Source organism: Balaenoptera musculus, chromosome 11 (genome assembly GCF_009873245.2).
Source record: "Balaenoptera musculus isolate JJ_BM4_2016_0621 chromosome 11, mBalMus1.pri.v3, whole genome shotgun sequence".
NCBI classification, from domain to species: Eukaryota; Metazoa; Chordata; class Mammalia; order Artiodactyla; family Balaenopteridae; genus Balaenoptera; species Balaenoptera musculus.
Window position 1 is genome coordinate 67,965,472 of NC_045795.1, and position 20,059 is coordinate 67,985,530.

General features: G+C 38.7%; 2 protein-coding genes across 8 annotated transcripts in view; one reads left to right on the forward strand and one right to left on the reverse strand.

Annotated features, from left to right (window-relative positions):
• Positions 1–69: 69 nt before the first annotated feature.
• SPCS1 (signal peptidase complex subunit 1) lies at positions 70–1,859 on the forward strand. Its single transcript, XM_036869825.1, has 4 exons — positions 70–295; positions 652–711; positions 799–885; positions 1,364–1,859. Exons 1-4 carry the CDS (start codon positions 260–262, stop codon positions 1,487–1,489), a joined length of 309 nt encoding a protein of 102 aa, XP_036725720.1. The 5' UTR covers positions 70–259; the 3' UTR covers positions 1,490–1,859.
• Positions 1,860–4,475: 2,616 nt separating this feature from the next.
• NEK4 (NIMA related kinase 4) overlaps positions 4,476–20,059 on the reverse strand; it is a 53,850-nt gene continuing 38,266 nt past the window's right edge. For 6 of the 7 annotated variants that reach the window (XM_036868071.1, XM_036868072.1, XM_036868070.1 and 3 more), the window contains one exon: positions 4,476–5,909. In XM_036868071.1, the coding sequence (XP_036723966.1) occupies positions 5,817–5,909 (93 nt within the window). In that variant the 3' untranslated portion in view covers positions 4,476–5,816. The remainder of the gene's footprint in view (positions 5,910–20,059) is intronic. The other variant, XM_036868068.1, reaches the window with a different exon arrangement.

Sequence of the window (20,059 nt, forward strand, 5' to 3'; positions counted from 1 at the left end):
CTCGGCCGCCACCGCCTCTCGGCCCTTGCGGAGAGGTCGCCGGCCTACAGCCAGCTCCGAAAGCGCGGGTCGCCTAGCGAGGGCACGGGGCGGGGCCTCGGGCCGACCGGGTTTGTGGGAGACATCCGCTTCCGGGGCCGCGGCCATCGCGACCCTAGGCTCGACAGGTCCGCAGAGCTGTGCGCAGGAGCTGACCACGGCCCCTACTGTCCCTGAGTCCCGGCCGCCTTCGCTCCGCCGCCCGCCTCCTGAGCCAGTCATGTTGGAGCATCTGAGCTCCCTGCCCACGCAAATGGTGAGGGCGCTGCCCGCCTCGGCCCCAAGATTCCTACACGCCGCTCGCGAGCCTGGCAGCTCCGCAACCCTTGTCCGAGACCCCCCCGGTGCACCGCGGTTCCTACCCCGGATGGCTATTTTCTTCCCCGAAATGAATCTCCTGGGTCCCCTTCTCTCTTCCCGCGCGAGGATGCCCCAGCCCGGGTTCCGTGAGGATGCTTTAATTCCCCCGGGAAACCCAGAATGTCATTCCTTTAAGTTCTTGGGGAAGCCCCATATATTGGGCTCGCCCTGTGCCAAAGCTGTGAGGCCAGGGCAGGAATGTACCTCTTCGGTGGTAGAACCAATTCCTGCTTTGCTCTCCTTCACCTCTAGGATTACAAGGGCCAGAAGCTAGCCGAACAGATGTTTCAGGGAATTATTCTTTTTTCTGCAGTAAGTATTGGTTTTGCATAATCTTCTCTTCCCACCCCCACCCCACCCCTAGCTTGACTGTATTTAATATACTTTCTTTGTCTCTAGATAGTTGGATTTATCTACGGGTACGTGGCTGAACAGTTCGGGTGGACTGTCTATATAGTTATGGCGGGATTTGCTTTTTCGTGTTTGGTAAGAAATTTATGGGTGCTTGGATGTTAGTGGCAACTTAGGTTTTCTGAATTGGGTTGTTTTGGTTGGCCCTAGTAGTGAGAACCGGCACCATCGTTTCCCTCATCCTTCCCTTGCTATCATTGGAAAAGTAAATGCCAAATAGCATCAGATGAGGTTAAGTTACATAAAGCTCATTTCTTTTGGCAGGCGATCCAAGCAGTAATCTTAAAGTCAGACTAGACCTTAAGACCTTACAGTCTTCATATTGCTCCCTCCTCACCTGTCTTTTAGCTCTTAAAGCCATGTGTAAACAGTGAGGCTTGTTCTCACTTAACAGTATCTTGTCTGGGTGGTGGCACACAGTTTTCATAGGAATGTCAGTTTCATTTTTTTTTAACCTTTAGCATAGGAGTCATTTGGCAACCAGGCATTATACATAATGCTCTTTTAAACTTTTAATGGCCATAATTGATGCATTTTCTCTGTTGTGACCCAGCTGACACTTCCTCCGTGGCCCATTTATCGCCGGCACCCCCTCAAGTGGTTACCTGTTCAAGACTCAGGCACAGAAGACAAGAAACCAGGGGAAAGAAAAATTAAGAGACATGCTAAAAATAATTGATTGGGGTTTTCATGATTGAGCTTTACTACTGCAGCTGCTTTTGTTTCGTGTGACATGAGTTAAATTGTTTTCATATCCAAAACATGAACTAAAAACACCTATGCTCAGCTGTGTACAGATTTTGTTCTCTCTATATTTCACTTCTCTGTTGGGTTTTGATTTATAAATATTTTAGACCTTCTCTTCACAATCTTCCTCTGAAATGGAGAACAGAAAACACAAGTATGCAAAGTTTCTTTCAGGTCTACAAAATAATGAAGAATAAAAGCCTCATAAATGATAATACAATTTAACTATCAAAGTTTTATAATTCATTATGAGTCGTCAGGCTGTTTTAATGTTTTCAAATAAAACTCACAGTGCAACTCAATGTCTAAAGAGTCTTTTGTTTATTGTTCTGCAAGCATGACTACTAGTAAAAGCCAAAATTAGAAGTTCGTGGTTCTGAAAGTGTAAGAACCATTTCTATTTTCTGAAGCTACAAGTTCCTAACATACTTTTTTTTTTTTTTTAACAACAGCAAGCACCTATAAAAAAACTTTTGCTTTATACATTTAACATCTTATTCAATGCATGATTCATATGGGATATCTTACAGCTATGAAATTTACCACAAATGTAAATTTGTGGTAAAGTAGTATCTTGGTACCACTAAAATAAGCCTATTGCCAAGCAGAAAACATTTAATCCAGGCTTTACCTAAGGTGGTTCAAAGTGGAAACCCATAAAACTGTAAATTCCTTTAAAATTTTCCAGAGGGCCGAAGAGAAAAATGTTCCAAAGGCCTTGTGGGAGGGATGGGAGTGGAAGGGTTATTACAGGTAATATTCTGTTTCTCAATACCAGGATATAGGACTTCCAAACTATGAGTTTAAAAAAAAGGGAGCAAAGACCTTAATATAGCAAAAGTCAGGAAAGGATTCTAAAAAAGGGGAAGAAAAATAAAAGATGGCAGAAACAAGAACAAGCATATCAATAAGTATAATAAATGTGAATATAAAGTTAAGAGGTCCCAATAGGGTTAAAAATCACGTCACCTCATGTTCTCAAAATGACACCCCAAGGTTGAAAACAGGAGCAAGGATATATTAGGCAGATGCAACCAAAAAGGAGTGGTAATAGTGAAAAAGAAATATTTACTATCGGAAAGCATTAAATGGGGCAAAGAGCAACATTTCATAGCTGTAAGATGTCACTTATGAATCATGCATTGAATAAGATGTTAAATGTGTAAAGCAAAGATTCTTACATATACCGGAATTTGGCAAAGCTGCACTCTACCTTTCAGATTTTGATAGATCAAGGCAATTAATATGAAGACTTTTGCACTTGTTCCACATACCTGGAACATCTTCCTTCAGATATACATGACTTGTCCTCTCCTTTCATTCAGGTTAGGTGACATTCAGATGTCACTGTAAAGAAGCATTTCCTACTACCCTGTCAAAGTATGGGTATGCCCCATCATTCTGTGTCTACTTCCATGGCATTTAATATATCTCAGTATATATTTGTTAATTGTCCTCCCTAGAATATAAGCTCCATGGGAACAGGAACCTCATTTTGCTCAGTGCTGTTTGCCTAGTACCTACAACAGTACATGACACATTATAGGCACTCAGTATTTACTGAATGAATGATACAGAGCTGTGCTGTCCAATATGGTACTACTAGTCATGTGTGTCTAAGTTTAATTAAAAATTGAGTTCCATTGCAAGAGCTCATCAGTGCAGATGTAGAACATTTCCAATATTTAGTAGAGAAGTGATTCTGCCTATGCATGAGAATTCACCTTTACTGAATGCACATAGGGCCATTCCAATGATGGATCATGTACTGAACTACAGGGAAAAACGACTCCAAGAAATAGGGGTTGTACAGGTCATATTCATTAACACTGCAGTGTAGCTGGAGCAAGGAGACAGAATTTCCTTGGCCTTCCAAAGATGGAAATTTAGACACTTTTGAAAGAAAAAATCACGGAAATCTAAAAAAAAAAAAAAAGGTTCTGAAAAACCGAGGTGCAAGACAGGAATAAAGATGCAGACGTAGAGAATGGACTTGAGGACACAGGGAGGGGGAAGGGTAAGCTGGGACGAAGTGAGAGGGTGGCATGGACATATATACACTACTGAATGTAAAATAGATGGCTAGTGGGAAGTAGCCACATAGCACAGGGAGATCAGCTCAGTGCTTTGTGGCCACCTAGAGGGGTGGGATGGGGAGGATGGGAAGGGAGACTCAAGAGGGAGGAGATACGGGGATATATGTATATGTATAGCTGATTCACTTTGTTATAAAGCAGAAACTAACACACCCTTGTAAAGCAATTATACTCCAATAAAGATGTTAAAAAAATAAATAAGAATATTCAGTAAATGAAAAAAAATAAACGAGAAAATCAAAACCAGATTTACTATTTAGAAACTAACCTCAAAAAAAAAAAAAAAAAGTCTCAAATGTAGCCAAAGATATGTTGAGAGGGAAATTTATAGTCTTAAAAATGTGTTTTATAATTAAATAAGAAAGCTGAAAAATGATTAAGCACCCAAGAAAAAAGCACCACAAAATAACCAAAGAACAGTAGGATAAAAACTGAATGTTTAAACAAAAATATACAGAATGGTAATAAAAAAGGTATGGAGGGCTTCCCTGGTGGCGCAGTGGTTGAGAATCTGCCTGCCAATGCAGGGGACACGGGTTCAAGCCCTGGTCTGGGAAGATCCCACATGCCGTGGAACAACTGGGCCCGTGAGCCACAACTACTGAGCTTGCGCGTCTGGAGCCTGTGCTCCGCAACAACAGAGGCCGCGATAGTGAGGGGCCCGCGCACCGCGATGAGGAGTGGCCCCCGCTCGCCGCAACTAGAGAAAGCCCTCGCACAGAAACGAAGACCCAACACAGCAAAAATAAATTAATTAATTAATTTAAAAAAAAAAAAAAAAAAAAAAAAAAGGTATGGAGGAGATTTTTTTTATTCTAAGAAAATAATATGTATAACTTTATATCAATAAGTTAGAAAACTTTAGTAGAACTGATGACTTTCCAGAAAGATGTGGATTTCTAAAACATGCAAGAAATGGTAAATAGCTCAGGAAGACCAACCGTTTGCCAAAAATTTGTCCTCAGCTGAGCACTAGGACTAGATGGTTTTAGAGTTGAGTTGTTAAAAACCCTTCAAAATAAAGAAATTTCAGAAATTAGGCCATGAACCCGGGCCTAGCACCTGGCACATAGTAAAAACTAAATAAAAGTCTTTTATGTGGACTAGAAAGGGAACATTTTATTACTTTATGTGTGTGTATAATTTTCATAAAAGGTAAGACATATTTTTAACTGTAAAAAATGAAAATATTTCTGGAGTCATATTCATGTTTAGAGTCCCTCAAATGCAGAAGTTAAAATTTACTAATCAAAACTTTTATTTTATAAAAACTATTTGCTAGATGGGTATTGCCCCTTATTAAACAACTAATAAAATATGTGATATACAATTATACATTTAAAACATGGGAAGACAATATCTTGATGTATAAGAAGACAAATTTCAGGAGACAAATATGTCCAACATAACTAAAAGGATCTGGACTTTACTTAAAAACTGCTGAATTAGAAAAGGAATTAGCGTTTAAGGAATGTTTTTGCTGATGGAAAAATAAATCTTAAAAAGAAAAAGAAAAAAAAATCCAGTATGTAAAAACATATTGATTTACTAGCCCAAAATAACTCCTAGTTTCAATTCTTGTATACCCTGAATGAGGTCCATATTAAATGGAAATAAAATGTTAAACATCCATCAATATGCAAAAAAAGGAATTCAATGCTCAAGTACTATATATAATGCCATATCTTTAAATCTACTCCCAGAATTATTAAAAAAATAATTTATCAACTTCTACTTAAGGTTATTAACAGTAAAAAGTAGTATCACTGGATATATGTCATTTATTTCTCCTATTGCTTTAGTCACTATAGTATAATATAAAACTTCCAATCCAGTATGTTATATCCCTGTATTCAAGCTAATAAGTACCTTAAAAAAAATAGTTCTAGATATCAAGTTGGTTTAAGGCTCAGTAAACAGTAACCAAATAAACATCGTACAACAGATTTTCCCTCATAAAGAGAATAAGATAGCCAAAGGTTTTTTTCTTTTGTAATAAGCTTGCTTCATATTACTCTGTCCAATTTTTTTCTAGTAAAAAAAGGCCCAACAAAATATAAGGATGGTGAATGGCCTCCAGTCATTATTATAGGTTTGTTTGTTTTTGTTTAAGCCAAAAACCTTTGAAAATAGTTTCATTCTGGCAGCAGATTAGGTAAATTATCAAAATTTTACATTATCTTCAAAAAATTTTAACTGGCGAGCTTTCACATTGTAAGTCACATATTTTTCACCCATGTGCTCCCGCAAAAGTACCTATTTGGGAAACAGAAAAAAAAAAAAAAATCAGTATATAGTAGAAAAAAAATTTCCGTAACCTTAAAAGGGCTATTCTAAGCATGATACCAAGAGCAGAAACCTTATGGGAGAATACTAATAGTTCTGTTTACATAAAAATTTTAAATGTCAAGATACCAAAAAATAGTCATAAGAAATTAAAGAGCAAACAATAAACTAAGGAAAATATTTGCTACATGCCAAAGAATTAATACCATTAATGTATAAAGAGCTCTTAAAATCAATAAAACACAGCAATATTAAAATATTAGATTGTAAAGCAACTATACTCCAATAAAAATTAAAAAAAAAAAGCCACCAAACACCTGTTATCCTTATCAGAAACCTAGACATTCCATTGCATATCACACACATGAAATGGAGAAAATAAATTAAATGAAGGCAAAAAAACCAGAATATTAGAATTGATAAAACAAAATCAATCCCATAGATAACTCAGTAAAGGCATTTACAAAATAATACAACCAATTAACATAAAATTCAAACTGACTAGTAATCAAAAAAAAAAAAAAGAACTATTTGATACTCAAAGTATGTCTGTTGAAAGAAATGCCTGAAATTGAAATAACATTTAATAATATGTTAAACAGATGTCATGCACTTCCTGATACAATGAACTGAGAAGGACACAACATCACCTCTGTGGTATTCCTACCAAAAATGCATAATCTGGATCTATTCATGAGGAAACATCAAACACACGCAATCTGAGGGGCATGTTATAAAACACATGGCCTATACTCTTCAAAAACGTCAAGGTCATGAAAAACAAAGACTCAGTAACTGTTCCAGATTAAAGGAGACATAACAACCAAATCTAAAATGTAATCCTGGGGCTTCCCTGGTGGCACAGTGGTTAAGAATCCTCTTGCCAATACAGGGGACACAGGTTCAAGCCCTGGTCCGGGAAGATCCCACATGCCGCGGAGCAACTAAGCCCATGTGCCACAACTACTGAACCTGCACTCTAGAGCCTGCAAGCCACAACTACTGAAGACTGCGCCTAGAGCCCATGCTCCGCAACAAAAGAAGCCACCACAATGAGAAGCCCACACACCACAACGGAGAACAGCCCCCGCTCACTGAAACTAGAGAAAGCCTGCGCACAGCAACAAAGACCCCATGCAGCCAAAAATAAATAAATAAAATAAATAAATTTTAAAATAAAAATAAAATGTAATCCTAATTGGTTCCACATCCAGCATGACAGCGTGAGAAGCTCTGCAGACCCCTCTTCAGTGAAACTGGTGAAAATATTTAAAAAACCAACCATTTAAAGTCTCTGGAAATGGTCATAAGGGCATATAGCAAATAGGGACCCTTTTTTTTTTCAAGAAAATCTACTAAAACTCAGTTAAAAACAGTAAAGCTACTAAGAACAATGAGGGTCAGTGAACTGAATTAAAATGAAATGTCTCCCTCCCCACTCCAGCTCAGTGAGACAAAAACTTCACTACACTGGTGAAGTCAAGAAACTTCTTTCCCCCTAACTCCTAGTTGGAAGGCTATCTTCCTGGGAGGGGCAGGACATCGGCATATTTCATCCTGCCCCCAATACCTGATGGTGACAGTAAGCTTTGGGAGAGTGCAGCCAAGAGGTGGTAGCTTCTTTTTTATGCCCAGCTCAGACACGTAGGATAGAGGCTCTACCTTGGGCACAGGGCCACTGAAAATACAGGGACCCCAATCACCTTTCCCCTAGACCATAAAGTGAAGTTTGCATGCTGGGTGAAGCATGCCAAGAAGACCAGATGCTACTGCCTCTCACCCTCTCTGAGCTTCCTAAGTGGGGATATCACTCAGAGACAAGCAAGCTACTGTTCCCACTCCCAGCTCCCGAGCTGTGCTCCCAGATTTTGCCTGGGGGTAGAAGCAAGACATAAAATAAGCACCAAGTCTTTAATGAACCGACTTCATTTGGAACAGAGTGTGGAGAATTCAAGCCTAAGGGTGCTCTCAAAAACTGGAGGTAGTGGTGAAAGGCAACTGGGAGCAGATTAGTACTAGGTGCATTGGATATATAGGCTAAACTGTACGCCAGCTACTTTAAAAGAACCAAGAAGCTGGAGGGGCCCTGGGTTCAGAACAAATCTCAAACACTAAGCTTGGGAACTACCTCTTCAAAGGAGCTCAGCTTTGATTGGATCAGCCTATGGAGCAATATAGCCCCAGGGCATTACTGAGAACAGTAAAAGCGATCAGCTGGCAACCAAAAAACATCTGGGTGAGGTCTGGGAAAGGCAGCATCAAGAGAGCTCTGCCAGGGACTTCCCTGATGGTCCGGTGGGTAAGACTCCATGCTTCCAAGGCAGGGGGTCTGGGTTTGATCCCCAGGGTCGGGGAACTAGATCCTGCATGTATGCCGCAACTAAGAATTCTCATGCCGCCAACTAAGAAGTCCGCATGCCACAACTAAGAAGTCTGCAAGCTGCAACTAAGACCCAGTGCAGCCAAAATAAATAACTAACTAAATAAAGAGAGCTCTGCCAAACCCACTGTCATTCCAAGGTAGTTGTGAACATACCCAAGGCTGTACCCTAGGGGCAACATCAGAGGCTTTACATTGCGGGGACCAGGGTAAGGGGTTCATAGACTTTACTAATATAATCCAGCCAATCACTAAACAAATAAACAAGCAAATAACAATAACAACCCCCCACCACTGGAGGCCAATACTCAGACTTGTAACCATTTATTATCTAAAATGTCTAGTTTCCAACAAAAAGTTATGAGACATGCAAAGAAATAGAATAGTATGACACATACACTAGAATAAGCAGGCAAGAGAAACTGCCTGTGAGAGCAACCAGATGTTGGATTTAACAGACAAAAACATCAAAGTAGGTATTATGAGCATGTTCACAGAACTAAAGGAAACCATGATTACAGAAGTAAAGAAAGGTATGATGACAATGTCACATCAAACAGAGAATACTGAGGAAGAGAAAGAAGGCATTAAAAAACCAAATGGAAGTTCTGGAGTTGAAAAGTGCAATAACAAATGAAAAAATTCACCTGGGAGGCTAAACAGTATATTTTAACTGGCATAGAGAATAAGTGAGCTTGGAGATAGATCAACAGAGATTATGCAATCCAAAGAACAGAGAGAAAAGAAAATGAAGAAAAATGAACAGTTTCAGAGAAATGTAAGACACCATTAAGCACAACAGCACATGTATAATGGGAGTACCAGAAGAAGAGGAGAGAGAAAAGAAGCAGAAAAAATATTTGAAGAATATTGGCTGAAAACTTCCCAAATTTTAAAAAAACAATCTACACATCCAGGAATCTCAATGAACTCTAAGCAGGATCATCTCAAAGAGATCCACACATGGACACATTAAAGTAAAAGTCCTGATGCTGTAATGTATACAGAAGTCAAAATGTAAGGTTGTACACATGCAACTTATATAATGTTATAAACCAATGTTATCTCAATAAGAAAAAATAAATTTAAAAAAATAATAAAAAGCAATATTCCAACAACGACAACAAAGTAAAAGTGCTGAAAGCCAAAGGCAAGGAGAAAATCTTGAAAGCAGCAAGAGAAAAATGACTCAGTACTTACAAGAGAACCCCAATAACATTAACAGCTGACTTACCATAAACAATGAAGGCCAGAAGGCAGTGGGAGAACATATTCAAAGTACTCAAAGAAAAAACTGTCAACTAAGAATCGCATATCCAGTAAGGCTATCTTTCAAAAATGAAGGCAAGGGCTTCCCTGGTGGTGCAGTGGTTGAGAATCTGCCTGCCAATGCAGGGCACACGGGTTCGAGCCCTGGCCTGGGAAGATCCCACATGCCACGGAGCAACTAGGCCTGTGAGCCACAATTACTGAGCCTGCGCGTCTGGAGCCTGTGCTCCGCAACAAGAGAGGCCGCGATAGTGAGAGGCCCGCACACCGCGATGAAGAGTGGCCCCCGCTTGCCGCAACTAGAGGAAGCCCTCGCAAAGAAACGAAGACCCAACACATCCAAAAATAAATATTAAAAAAATAATAATAATAAATTAATTAATTAATTAACTAAAAAAAAAAAAAATGAAGGCAAAATAAAGATATTCCCAGATAAGCATAAACAGAATTTGTGACTAGCAGACTTGCCTTGCAAGAACTACTAAAGGAAGCTCATCTGGCTGAAAGCAAGAGACCCCAGGCAATAATTCCAATTTACATGAAAACACGAAAAGCACTGATGAAGGTAATTATGTAAATAAAAACAATATAAATACAAATTGCTTCTCCTTTTCTTCTCTGAACTGATTTTAAAAGCATTGTATAATACAATATGTATAGAAGATGGTGGAGGAGGAAGAAGCACCAGGAATCTATCTCCTCACATGGACAAAAATTGCACTGGCAGAATCTGCCAGATGTAACTATTTTGGAACTCTGGAGTCTCTTAAAGGCTTGAAACATTCAGAGGAAGGCTTGGATGGTAAATTTTGGTTAATTCCAGTCAATTTCAGCTCTTAGCACCCCCCTACCTAGAGGCAGGTAGCTGTCCAACATTCCTGGAGCAGCCTGTAGATAGCTTATAGGAGCCAGGGTAGGGTAGGCAATAAGAATCTTGTCTTCCAAGTACTAGGGATCTCTGTACTGACAGCTGATTGCTGCTTCTCATCACAGAGGGACAGACACAGAGGCAGGCAACCACTGTTGCAACGCTCATTAACATTGTTACACACACCATAGTCTCCAGCTGAAGCAACTTCCAAGGGGTTTAAAGGGACTAACATAGGTATTGTGGGAGTCCCAGAAGAAGAGAGAAAGAGGAAGTGAAATTATTTAAAGAAATAATAGCCAGAAACTTCCCAAGTTTGATGAAAGACATGAATATAAACATCAAAGAATCTCAACAAACTCCAAGTAGGATGAACACAAAGAGTTCACATTCAGACACATTATAATCAAACTGTCAGATGCCAAAGACAAGCTTGAAAGCAACAAGAAAGGAGCAACTCTTCACATGCAAGGGATTCCTCAGTAAGATAATAAGCAGATTTCTTATCAGAAACTTTGGAAGCCAAAAGGCAGTGGGATGATATTTTCAAAGTGAAAAAAACTGTCAACCAAGAATCCTGTATCTGGCAAAAATGTCCTGCAAAAGTGAAAGAAAAAAGAAGGAAATCTTACCATCTGCAACAACATGGATGGACCTTGAAGGTATTATGCTAAGTGAAATAAGTCAGAAAGAGACAGCCAAATACTGTATGAACTCAGTTACATGCAGAATCTGAAAAAAACCAAACTCATAGAAAGAGACAACAGACTGGTGGTTGCCAGAGGTGGGGAGTGGGGGTGAAGGAAATGGGTAAAGGTGGTAAAAACATAGAAACGTCTGGTGAGTTTTGGGGGTATAATATACAGCATGGTAACTATAGTTAATTGTACTCTATTGTACATTTGGAAGTTGCTAATAGTAGATCTTAAAAGTTCTCATCACAAGAAAAAAAAATTTATGACAGATGATAGATGCTAACTAAACTTATTGTGGTAATCATTTCAAAGTATATACATATATCAAATCATTATGTTGTATACCTTAAACTAAGACAGTGTTACATATCAATTATTTCTCAATAAAACTGGGTGGGGGAGAACTTAAGACATTCCCAGATAAATGATGAAGAAGTTTATTACCACTAGACCTGCCCTGCAAGAAATACCAAAGGAAGTCATGCAGGTAGATATGAAAGCATACTAGACAATAACACAAAGCTGTATGAAGAAATAAAGGTCTCAGTAAAGGTAAATACATGGGCAATTATCAAAGCTAGTATTATAACAATGGTTTGTAATTCCATTTTTTATTTTCTACATGATTTAAGACACTAATACACTAAAAAAAAATTTAGTCTAAAAAGTTATTAGTCTAGTACTAATGTAACTTTGGTTTGTTCCACATTTTGTTTTCTTCAAAATTTAAGAGACTAATGCATTAAAAAAAAAAAACCAATTACTAGTTTATGTTTTTCGTTACACAATACATAAAGATGTAATTCTGTGACATCAATAACCAAAAGGGGTGAAGACAGAGCTTTAAAGCAGCAGATTTTTTAAGTTAAGCTGGTATAAATTCAGATTTGAGTATTAAAACTAGGATGTTAAATGTAATCTCCATGGTAACCTCAAAGAAAATAGTTATAGAATATACACTAAAGGAAATGAAAAGGGAATTAAAATGTTTCACTACAAAAAAAAAGAAGTACTAAACATAAAAGAGGGCAGTAATACAGGGTATTAGGGACAGAAAAAGCTATAAAGCATATAGAAAACTAACAGCAAAATAATGGAAGTTCCTCCTTATCAGTAATTGCTTGAGTGTAAACGAATTAAACTCTCCAATCACAAAGATGGAAATTGGCAGAATTGTTAACAAAACTATACTTTCTGGGGCTTCCCTGGTGGTGCAGTGGTTAAGAATCCGCCTGCCAATGCAGGGGACACGGTTCGAGCCCTGGTCTGGGAAGATCCCACATGCCGCGGAGCAACAAAGCCCGTGTGCCACAACTACTGAGCCGGGGCTCTAGAGCCCGTGAGCTGCAACTACTGAGCCCGTGTGCCACAACTACTGAAGCCCGTGAGCCTAAAGCCCGTGCTCCACAACAAGAGAAGCCACCGCAATAAGAAGCCCACACACCTCAACGAAGAGCAACCCCCACTCGTCGCAACTAGAGAAAGCCCGCGCATAGCAACGAAGACCCAATGCAGCCAAAAATATAATTAATTAATTAATTAATTTTTTAAAAAAACTATATGCTTTCTACAAGAGACTTTAGATCCAAAACAGATTGAAAGTGAAAGGATTGAAAAAGATATCCCACGCAAATAGTAACCAAAAGAGAGCAGGGGTGACTATACTAATATCAGACAAAACAGACTTGAAGACAAAAAAGGTTACAAGACACAATAACATTATACATTAACAAAAGGATCAATACGGCAGGAAGATATAATAATTATAAACATTTATGCACCTAATAACAGATCATCAAAATATTTGACGCTAAATTTGACAGAATTAAAGGAAAAAATAGACAGTTCTACAAATAATAGTTGGAAACTTCACACTCTCAATAATGGATAGGACAACCAGACAGAAGATACGAAAACAGAGGAGTTGAACAATGCAAAAACTAACTAGATCTAACAGACATATAGGGAACACTCTACCCAACAATAATAGGATACACATCCTTCTCAAGTGCACATGAAACATTTTCCAGAAGAGATATGTATATTAGGCCACAAACTAAGTCTCAATAGATTAAACAGAACATACAAAGTATCTTCTCTGACCACAACAGGATGAAGTTAGAAATCAATGACAGAAGGAAACTAGAATATTCACACCTTTATGGAAATTAAATAACACACTCCAATGCACCAAAGAAGAAATCACAAGGGAAATTTAAGATATTGAGAGACAAATGAAAATGAGAACAACATACCAAAACTTATGAGATGCAGCAAAAGCAGTGCTAAGGGGGTAATTTATAGCTCTAAATGCTTATGTTAAAAAAGAAAAAAGATTTTGGGACTTCCCTGGTAGTCCAGTGGCTAAGACTCTGCGCTCCCAATGCAGGGGGCCTGGGTTCAATCCCTGGTCAGGGAACTAGATCTCACATGTTGCAACTAAGAGTTCACATGCCGCAACTAAAGATCCCGCATGCCACAAGGAAGATCCCACATGTGGCAGTGAATATCCCACCGTGCCGCAACTAAGACCTGACACAACCAAATAAATAAATAAATATTTTTTTAAAAAAAGAAAAATGATTTCAAGTCAACAACATAACTTTGCAGCCTAAAGAAATAGAAAAAAGAGGGCTTCCCTGGTGGCGCAGTGGTTGAGAATCTGCCTGCCAATGCAGGGGACACGGGTTCGAGCCCTGGTCTGGGAAGATCCCACATGCCACGGAGCAACTGGGCCCGTGAGCCACAATTACTGAGCCTGCGCGTCTGGAGCCTGTGCTCCGCAACAAGAGAGGCCGCGATGGTGAGAGGCCCGCGCACCGCGATGAAGAGTGGCCCCCACTTGCCGCAACTAGAGAAAGCCCTCACACAGAAACGAAGACCCAACACAGTCATAAATAAATAAATAAAAGAACGTGAATTTCAAAAAAAAAAAAAAAAAAAAGAAATAGAAAAAAGAACAAATTAAACCTAAAACTAGCAGAAGGAAGGAAATAATAAGATTATAGCTGAGATGAATATAATTGAGAACAGAAAAATAGAAAAAAATCAATAAAAGCAAAAGTTGGTTCTTCAGAAAGATGAACAAAATGGACAAACCTTTAGCTATACTAAGAAAAAAAAAACTCAAAATACTAAAATCTGAAATGGATTTGGGACGTTACTGCCACTCTAATAAAAAGAAATAAAAAGGATTCTAAGAAAGTACTATGAACAATTGTACACCAACAAGTTGCATAACCTTGACAAAATGGACAAATTCCAAGAAACATAAAACCTACCAAAACTGAATCATGAAGAAATAGAAAATCTGAATATCCCCATAACTAGCAAGGAGACTGAATCAGTAATCTAAACCTCCTAACAAGCAAAGGCCCTGGACCTTTGCTGGTGAATTCTGCCAAACATTTGGACAGGAACTGATACCAATCCTTCTCAAACTCTTCAGAGAGTTAATGAGGAAGGAGCACTTCCTGTCTCATTTATGAGGCCAGCATTGCTGGTGCTAGGGCCAAAGAGGGACACTATAGGAAAAGAAAAATATAGACTAATATCCCTTATGACCACTGATGCAAAAATCTTCAACAAAATACTAGATGATTAAGGTGTTCATGAGAGATACTGGTCTCATGTTTTTTTCATGTAGTGTCCTTGTTGGGTTTTGGTATCACGGTTGTTCTGGTTTTATGGGGAGAAATGGGAAATGTCCCTTCTTTTTCTGTTTTCTAAAGAATTTGTGTAGGATTTGTGTTATTTCTTCCTTAGATGATTGGAAGAATTCACCAGCAAAGCCATCTGGGCCTGAAGTTTTCTTTACAGGTGAGTTTTACTTTTCCTAGATGCTGTGTTTAGGCTTTGTATCAAGGCTTAGAGTAGTTACATTCATACACACAGAAATTAGAATGGTGGTTACCAGGAGCTGGTAGGAGGAGTAAGTGGGGAGTTTTTGTTTAATTGGTACAGAGTTTCAGTTTTGCAAAATGCAAAAAGTTCTGGAGATAGATGGTGGTGATGTTTGCACAATAATGTAAACATACTTAAGGCCACTGAACCAAATACTTAAAAATGGTTAAAATGCTAAATTTGAAGTTATGTGTATTTTACTGTAATTTGAAAAACCAGCATGTATATAATACACTGTTGAACCTATAAAGTAGAAAAATGTAATATATTTGTGCAAATATATGTGGAAATTAAACAATACACTCCTAAACAACCAACCTTACAGAAATAAAAAATATTAAAAAGAATTTCTATTAATAATTGTATGCCAGTGTGTGGGCCCTGAACCAAGATGGCAGAGTAGAAGGCCGTGCTCTCACTCCCTCTTGTGATAACACCAGAATCACAACTAGCTGCTGGACAATCATTGACAGGAAGACACTGGAACTCACCAAAAAAGATACCCCACACCAAAAGACAAAGGAGAAGCCAAAGTGAGATGGTAGGAGGGGCACAATCACAGTAAAATCAAATCCCATAACTGCTGGGTGGGTGACGCACAGACTGGAGAACACTTATACCACAGAAGTCCACCCACTCGACTGAAGGTTCTGAGCCCCATGTCAGGCTTCCCAACCTGGGGGTCCGGCAACAGGAGGAGGAATTCCTAGAGAATCAGACTTTGAAGCCTAGTGGGAATTGATTGCAGGACTTTGACAGGACTGGGGGAAACAGAGACTCCACTCTTGGAGGGCACACACAAAGCAGTGTGTGCATCGGGACCCAGGGGAAGGAGCAGTGACCCCGGGGGAGACTGAACCAGACCTACCTGCTAGTGTTGGAGAGTCTCCTGCAGAGGCGGGGGGTGGCTGTGGATCACCGTGGGGACAAGGACACTGGCAGCAGAAGTTCTGGGAAGTACTCCTTGGCATGAGCCCTCCCAGAGTCTGCCATTAGCCCCACTAAAGAGCCCAGGTAGGCTCCAGTGTTGGGTTGCCTCAGGCCAAACAACCAACAGGGAGGGAACCCAGCCCCACCCATCAGCAGTAAAGCGGATGAAAGTTTTACTGAGCTCTGCCCACCAGAGCAACAGCCAGCTCTACCCACCACCAGTCCCTCCCATCAGGAAACTTGCAGAAGCCTCTTAGAAAGCCTCATCCACCAGAGGGCAGACAGCAGAAGCAAGAAGAACTACAATCCTGCAGCCTGTGGAACAAAAACCACATTCACAGAAAGATAGACAAGATGAAAAGGCAGAGGGCTATGTACCAGATGAAGGAACAAGACAAAACCGCAGAAAAACAACTAAATGAGATAGAGATAGGCAACCTTCCAGAAAAAGAATTCAGAATAATGATAGTGAAGATGATCCAGGACCTCGGAAAAAGTATGGAGGCAAAGATCGAGAAGATGTAAGAAATGTTTAACAAAGACCTAGAAGAATTAAAGAACAAACAAACAGAGATGAACAACACAATATCTGAAATGAAAACTACACTAGAATGAATCAATAGCAGAATAACTGAGGCAGAAGAACGGATAAGTGACCTGGAAGACAGAATGGTGGAATTCACTGTTGTGGAACAGAATAAAGAAAAAAGGATGAAAAGAAATGAAGACAGCCTAAGAGACCTCTGGGATAACATTAAATGCAACAACATTCACATTATAGGGGTCCCAGAAGGAGAAGAGAGAGAGAAAGAACCCGAGAAAATATTTGAAGAGATTATAGTCGAAAACTTCCCTAACATGGGAAAGGAAATAGCCACCCAAGTCCAGGAAGCGCAGAGAGTCCCATACAGAATAAACCCAAGGAGAAACACGCCAAGACACATAGTAATCAAATTGGCAAAAATTAAAGACAAAGAAAAATTATTGAAAACAGCAAGGGAAAAATGACAAATAACAAACAAGGGAACTCCCATAAGGTTAACAGCTGATTTCTCAGCAAAAACTCTACAAGCCAGAAGGGAGTGGCATGATATACTTAAAGTGATGAAAGGGAAGAACCTACAACCAAGATTACTCTACCCGACAAGGATCTCATTCAGGTTCGATGGAGAAATCAAAAGCTTTACAGACAAGCAAAAGCTAAGAGAATTCAGCACCACCAAACCAGCTCTACAACAAATGCAAAAGGAACTTCTCTAAGTGGGAAACACAAGAGAAGAAAAGGACCTACAAAAACAAACCCAAAACAATTAAGAAAATGGTCATAGGAACATACAGATCGATAATTACCTTAAACGTGAATGGATTAAATGCTCCAACCAAAAGACACAGGCTGGCTGAATGGATACAAAAACAAGACCCATATATATGCTGTCTCCAAGAGACCCACTTCACACCTAGGGACACATACAGACTGAAAGTGAGATGATGGAAAAAGATATTCCATGCAAATGGAAATCAAAATAAAGCTGGAGTAGCAATACTCATATCAGACAAAATAGACTTTCAAATAAAGAATGCTACAAGAGACAAGGAAGGACACTACATAATGACCAAGGGATCAACCCAAGAAGAAGATATAACAATTATTAAAATATATGCACCCAACATAGGAGCACCTCAATACATAAAGCAACTGCTAACAGCTATAAAAGAGGAAATCAACAGTAACACAGTAGCAGTGGGGGACTTTAACACCTCACTTACACCAATGGACAGATCATCCAAAATGAAAATAAATAAGGAAACAGAAGCTTTAAATGACACAATAGACCAGATAGATTTAATTGATATTTATAGGACATTCCATCCAAAAACAGCAGATTACACTTTCTTCTCAAGCGCGCATGGAACATTCTCCAGGATAGATCACATCTTGGGTCACAAATCAAGCCTCAGTAAATTTAAGAAAACTGAAATCATATCAAGCATCTTTTCTGACCACAACGCAATGAGATTAGAAATGAATTACAGGGAAAAAATCGTAAAAAACACAAACATGGAGGCTCAACAATACGTTACTAAATAACCAAGAGGTCACTGAAGAAATCAAAAAGGAAATCAAAAAATACCTAGAGACAAATGACAACGAAAACACAACGATCCAAAACCTATGGGATGTAGCAAAAGCAGTTCTAAGAGGGAAGTTTATAGCTATACAGGCCTACCTAAAGAAACAAGAAAAATCTCAAATAAACAATCTAACATTACACCTAAAGGAACTAGAGAAAGAACAAACAAAACCCAAAGTTAGCAGAAGGAAAGAAATCATAAAGATCAGAGCAGAAATAAATGAAATAGAAACAAAGAAAACAACAGCAAAGATCAATAAAACTAAAAGCTGGTTCTTTGAGAAGATAAACAAAATTGATAAACCATTAGCCAGACTCATCAAGAAAAAGAGGGAGAGGACTCAAATCAATAAAATTAGAAATGAAAAAGGAGGAGTTACAACAGACACCACAGAAATACAAAGCATCCTAATAGACTACTACAAGCAACTCTATGCCAATAAAATGGACAACCTGGAAGAAATGGACAAATTCTTAGAAAGGTATAACCTTCCAAGACTGAACCAAGAAGAAATAGAAAATATGAACAGACCAATCACAAGTGATGAAATTGAAACTGTGATTAAAAATCTTCCAACAAACAAAAGTCCAGGACCAGATGGCTTCACAGGTGAATTCTACCAAACATTTAGAGAAGAGCTAACACCTATCCTCAAACTCTTCCAAAAAATTGCAGAGGAAGAAACACTCCCAAATTCATTCTATGAGGCCACCATCACCCTGATACCAAAACCAGACAAAGATACTACAAAAAAAGAAAATTACAGACCAATATCACTGATGAATATAGATGCAAAAATCCTCAACAAAATACTAGCAAACAGAATCCAACAACACATTAAAAGGATCACACACCATGATCAAGTGGGATTTATCCCAGGGATGCAAGGATTCTTCAATATACACAAATCAATCAATGTGATACACCATATTAACAAATTGAAGAATAAAAACCATATGATCATCTCAATAGATGCAGAAAAAGCTTCTGACAAAATTCAACACCCATTTATGATAAAAACTCTCCAGAAAATGGGCATAGAGGGAACCTACCTCAACATACTAAAGGCCATATATGACAAACCCACAGCAAACATCATTCTCAATAGTGGAAAACTGAAAGCATTTCCTCTAAGATCAGGAACAAGAGAAGGATGTCCACTTTCACCGCTATTATTCAACACAGTTTTGGAAGTCCTAGTGTCAGCAATCAGAGAAGAAAAAGAAATAAAAGGAATACAAATTGGAAAAGAAGAAGTAAAACTGTTACTGTTTGCAGATGACATGATACTATACATAGAGAATCCTAAAGGTGCCACCAGAAAACTACTAGAGCTAATCAATGAATTTGGTAAAGTTGCAGGATACAAAATTAATGCACAGAAATCTCTTGCATTCCTATACACTAATGATGAAAACTCTGAAAGAGAAATTAAGGAAACACTCCCATTTACCACTGCAAGAAAAAGAATAAAATACCTAGGAATAAACCTACCTAGGGAGACAAAAGACCTGTATGCAGAAAACTATAAGACACTGTTGAAAGAAATTAAAGATGATACCAACAGATGGAGAGATATACTATGTTCTTGGATTGGAAGAATCAACATTGTGAAAATGACTATACTATCCAAAGCAATCTACAGATTCAATGCAATCCCTATCAAATTACCAATGGCATTTTTTACGGAACTAGAACAAAAAAATCTTAACATTTGTATGGAGACACAAAAGACCCCAAATAGCCAAAGCAGTCTTGAGGGAAAAAAACGGAGTTGGAAGAATCAGACTCCCTGACTTCAGGCTATACTACAAAGCTACAGTAATCAAGTCAATATGGTACTGGCACAAAAACAGAAATATAGATCAATGGAACAGGATAGAAAGCCCAGAGATAAACCCACACACCTATGGTCAACTAATCTATGACAAAGGAGGCAAGG